The following is a 5,211-nucleotide window of genomic DNA, read 5'->3' as shown; positions in this document are numbered from 1 at the left end:
TAAATACATATATATGATTATATACATATGATTATTTATGTATATATACACACACACTCAAAGATGATATATATATATACACACACAAAATGACAGAACCAACATTCAAATCTGGGTCACCTGACCCCAAAGTAGTAGAGCTAATCATTGTTCTATACAGCTCTCCTTATTTCTCTCCATTCAACCCAACCCATCCCATCCCCAATTAAATTCATATATTTTTTTTTCCTAGAAAACAGTGATAAGAGTAAGGCATTTTAAGGTGGGGATGGAGAAAGTCTTGGTCTACAGGAGGACTGTTCTAATACCATGTCTTATCTCTTGACGAGAAATGAAGAAGAGGTAATAAATCCATACTTGCTAGCCCTGAGCAGCTCTATGCTCCCTTAGCATATCCTTCATGAGTTATTTTTTGCTGTTATTCTTATATTACCAGGCCATTTTGCCCCGAGTTAAAAACATTCTATTTCCAGTGCACTTTTTATTTGTTGGCTTCTGTTCTCATTCTTTTTCATTACTAGAAATGAAAATCATTTATTTTAGAAAGAAATTATTTAGGGTAGGCGTTATTATCATAATTTTCCAGATGGGCTCAGAGAATTGACATGATAGAATCCAGGTAAAATTTCTTTCTAGCCATGAAGGAGCTAGAACTTAAATTTAGGATTCTTGCCTCCAAATGCAGATGTCCCAGGCATGTTCATGGGAACACTACAGGTCCAGCAGCTGTTCTCTTTGGCACCTTTACCTACCCTATACTGAATATATGCAAAGCCACTTTCAGAAATTCTCCCACACACCTCCTTTACTTCCTTTGCCTCCTATCTCAGTGAATGGTATCAGCATTCAGGTATACGTGCCAGACACTTGGATATCAACCTCGATTTTACTCTCTTCTTCACTCGCACTGCAATTGTCTTATATCCACTTTATTATCCAGTCATATCTGTTTTATATCCAATGCATAAAATTTATCTTTTTGTTTCCATATCTACCCAAATAACACTCTGTCTCCTCTGGGCTACTGGGATTATCTCCTAACGTTTAATCACCTTTCTTTTTTTCTTGTCCCCCTTCACTTCATTCTCATGAAGCCAGAATGATTATTTATTACACAAATATAATCAGGCTATAAATGTCATGTCATCATTTTATTGAAAATATTTCAATGTCTTCCCATGGCATTTAGATAAAAATAAAAGCCCCCAAAACGGCTGACAAGGTCTTACATGATCTGGTCCTCACCATATCTCCCACTTCATCCCTTATTTTCTGCATCACAGTCCTGTTGGTATTCTTCCACTTCCTCAAATACCACAAAGCCCTTCACACAAGCTGTTGCCTCTGTCTGGATCACTCACGAACCTTCCACCTCCAAAACGGTGTTAATGCTTACTCTTCCTTAAGACCTCAGTTCAGGCATTGCTTTCCCAGAGACAATTTCCTTGGCCTCTATTATATGCTCTCTCACAAGACCATTGCAACTCTTATCACTTATCACTGTTGCAATTTTATATTTATTGGTGGAATTATATGATCAATGTCTGTCTCCTTTACCAAGAAATATCTTTTTCGGTTCAACCTTGCATACTTAGTACCATGCCTAGCACATGATTAGCACATAATACATATTTGTTATGCTTACCATTTGTTTGAATGAGAAGGTTGTAGATTTTGGTCTGAATGCCCTCTGGATACAAAGTAAAGCTGCACTCATACTTCCCGCTGAGTGAGGAAGACATGTTCCTTAAAAGCAGAGTCCATTTTGACACATTCCCAGGAGTTTCTGTGAAAGCCACCAGTGATGTACAGGGAATCCCACTGGCACAGTGGAAGCCATGTTGAGGATGATAAAGGGCAATGAGGTCTACCTTTTCAGTGACCTTGGACCATTGCATTTGCACCAAGCCTTTCTTCTGGGTTTGGCAGGTCAGGTTGACATCAGAGCCAGGTAAAGCATAAATGTCTTTTCCTGCATTGAATGTTTCTTCCGATACTCCTGAAAAGGAAACACATGACCATAAGTTTGCATGATTCACATGGAGTGACTTAATTGTAAACCTTGGTTACTTTGGTGATGTGAAGGTAGCAATTGAGAAATTCCTTTCCAGCTGCCTTAGAGGTCAGAGAGAGCTTGTATATAATATAGATAGAAAAAAATGATACTCAATACATATAAGGAGTCATTTAGTTAAGGACACTAGAGGGACTTATTGACTTCAGAATATTTATTTCTTCATTAGTTGGTCCATATAAAAAATAATTTAAGATCTCTGTCAACCTATGAATAAAAATTAAGACTTTTAAAATTGAAACTATCTAGCAAACTTATTATGGCAACTACATTTAATAATTTTTTTTGTTATAAATCAATAGCTGCATATAACACTCAAGTGGTATTTTCTAAAACCACAAAAATAACTATAAGCTGTGTGTAGCAGTTTTTAAAAATATATATTTACAAGAGGCTTTTACAGATACTGTCTTGTTTAATCCTTCTCTTATACCAAAGTGATGTTAACATTCTTTATCAAGGAGGCACAGGCAGATTAAGTGATTTGATCGAAGTCACACCTCAGTAAAAGAACATGAATTTGGCTGCTTGGAGACTGTGCTCCTTCTATAACCTCATAACCTCCAAACTGCCTCCCAAATTGGTTGAGAAGGGTAAGAAATTTAATATTCAATATATGAAGATAGAAATGGCCTTTATCTCCATGGGGTTTGTAAAGGGAGGAGGGGAGAAAATATCTCAGGTAAAGGCTCCACTAAAGATAAACCATTGGTCAGCATCATCTATAATTAATGCTTTGAAATATCAGATATAAAAGATGATTCTTTCCCATCAGCTCTCCAACAAAATGATACAGGGCACTTAAAATATGTTAAACATTGAGTCTTTGACATACCTTCAATAGTGTAGGCCTCAGTTTTAGAATTAACATGGAATACTTTTACAGGAATGAAACATTATTGTGACAGGCACTACAGAAGCTCACAAAAGGAAAAGATAAAAAGATGACAAGGAACTGAGAAGAAACAAGGCTCTCGAAGGTACTTGACAAATGCGAATTATTACACTTTTATAGATGCCAAAATTTGGGTAGGGAGAGGTTAGTACAGTTTAATGTAGCTTTCTGTGAGCTCTCCTTTGCCTGATAATATGTCTCTGATCCTATCTGCAGCATTATATTCCAAAGTCTCTTTTGATTTAGAAATTCTCCTTAAAATCTTCATAGCTATGTCTGAAAAGCACAGTTAATTCTTAAGACACTCACGATCACTATAATACCCTCATGCTGTGGGATACAGAACTCATCTTTCTTCCTGCTATTTTTAAATAGGCCTTTTAGGCATTCGATCCCACTGTCACCAGGACCCCACTTTGTCTCCCAGGTCTATACCTACACATGCTTCATTAAAATTCAGCGTCTGTTCAACTCTCAAAGACATTAGTATTTGGAAGAGAAATGCTTGTTATATTCAAAAGGAAAAAACAAGCAAACAAAAAGATACTTGAAAGAGAGAAAAAGTTGAGCAAGGATCTCTGAGCATGGATGGCTTTGTGATTTATTTATTTTTTTAGTATTCCGAATTCGTTATATCATTTGGAGAGCATTACATTTTCAAGAAGCAAAATTTTCCAGTTACTCCAGAGATCCTCTTAGGAAGGAAATGGGTGAAAATGTCTCTGAGCAGTGGCGCAAACTACCCATTCCCTTCTTGATTTTAGTGTTCATTAGTAATCATTTCTAGACTTCAACAGCCCTCCCACAGCTGCCACTTAAACACATAACTGAAAATCTTAGTAACGATCTGTCTTTGGTGCTCAATTTCAGCAGCAGTCACAGGCATTTTAAGTGAACAGAGACCCCACGTGCCCCCCAAGGCAGCCGATTTGACAAGAAAGGACAACTAGAAGCCTTACCCCTGACAAAATGTATCTGGATGATGGAATAGACAGCACAGTATGTCCATTTTTTCTCCATTGTCTCCTGAAGGCCTCACACCAGCATTTCCATCATGTTCACAGAAGTCAATTGATGCCTTTAACTAAGCAAACTCCAGCCACTCTATTCGTGCTTAAAAACCCCAAATCTACCACACGCCTGGGTCTGTTTATCACTTGGCAAGACCAGGAAATGAAATGTTAGACAGGAAAGTAATGTGGTTCAGAGCTCAGTATAACTTTCAACAGAACAATGTTAAAATTGTTCTCTGAAATCTGTGCATCACCTTTGTTAAGAGACTTTTCAGTATCCAAAGATCCTCTCAATCCTTCAGGATTGTGTCAGTCAAGCTGCTTCTAAAATCCAAACAAAGGAGATCATGCAGAGCAGTTCATAATGTGTTTTTTATATATTTCTTTTCAAGAGCACAGTCATTTAACGAATGTGAGCCTAGTGTCTTTTGTAACAGTTTTTCTGCTCAATTTTAAAATATGTTTTCTTTCCAGAATTGCTTCGAGGTTAAAGAACAAAGAATGAACACATTTAATTTTAATAAAATCTGAACAGTAACAGAGGGGAGCATCAGCTATTAGCCTGAATGTTATTCTCTCTCCTTTTGCAGGGAGACCCACATTTCCTGGGGGTAGGAAAATGAGGGCTCCTTTTCACTTCTTGCCTGGGAGAGGCTGGAAGTCAGACAGGGACGTCTCCCACCCTGTTGGCTGGAGGCCTTTTTTGCTGAAGGCAGAAGAGCTTATGTCTCAGCCAAAAGCCATATAGAACAGTGCTGAAACAATCAGAATCCAAAGGCAGAGAATCTCCCACCTCAGCTAGCTACCAAGCCTGTTACACCCGCCCAGTTACCTCCATTTATAAACCGAGTCTGGGATTCAGGGACATTATGACTATCCCCTGTCAGATATGACTGCACTGGTTTTCCAGCTTGGGATAAAATAAACCATCTTCACCTTCCAACTTTAAGAAAACAAGTATTAGTCTGAGGACTACAGTGTAAGTTTAATAAACAAAAATTAGAAACTTGCTCTTGATGCCCTCATCTCTTCTCTGTTCCCCTAGAAATTCCAGAAAATTATAGTGATGAAATACATAGAGCCAAAAACAGTCCAAGACATATATTGGGAAAATTCTGATCTTTAGGTTGGCGTTCTGATTAAATTGGGACATTATAAGCCTGGGGAAGAAATTCATTTAGCTCACTCCACTTCTCATATCAAGAGGAATTTACCTAAGTAGAAACCAA

General features: G+C 37.7%; 1 protein-coding gene across 1 annotated transcript in view; it reads right to left on the bottom strand.

The window, feature by feature from the left end:
• The window catches only part of CD96 (CD96 molecule), a 90,798-nt gene extending 86,741 nt beyond the window's left edge, over positions 1 to 4,057 (bottom strand). Inside the window, exons 1-2 of the mRNA XM_006905452.3 lie at positions 3,929 to 4,057; positions 1,646 to 1,999 (exon numbers count right to left, since the gene is read on the bottom strand). Of these exons, the coding sequence (XP_006905514.1) occupies positions 1,646 to 1,999; positions 3,929 to 3,989 (415 nt within the window). The 5' untranslated portion in view covers positions 3,990 to 4,057. The remainder of the gene's footprint in view (positions 1 to 1,645; positions 2,000 to 3,928) is intronic.
• Positions 4,058 to 5,211: the final 1,154 nt, after the last annotated feature.

This window comes from Pteropus alecto, unplaced genomic scaffold, assembly GCF_000325575.1.
Source record: "Pteropus alecto unplaced genomic scaffold, ASM32557v1 scaffold270, whole genome shotgun sequence".
NCBI classification, from domain to species: Eukaryota; Metazoa; Chordata; class Mammalia; order Chiroptera; family Pteropodidae; genus Pteropus; species Pteropus alecto.
The sequence above is the reverse complement of the archived record's forward strand: the minus strand, read 5'-3'. Positions and strand labels throughout refer to the sequence as shown.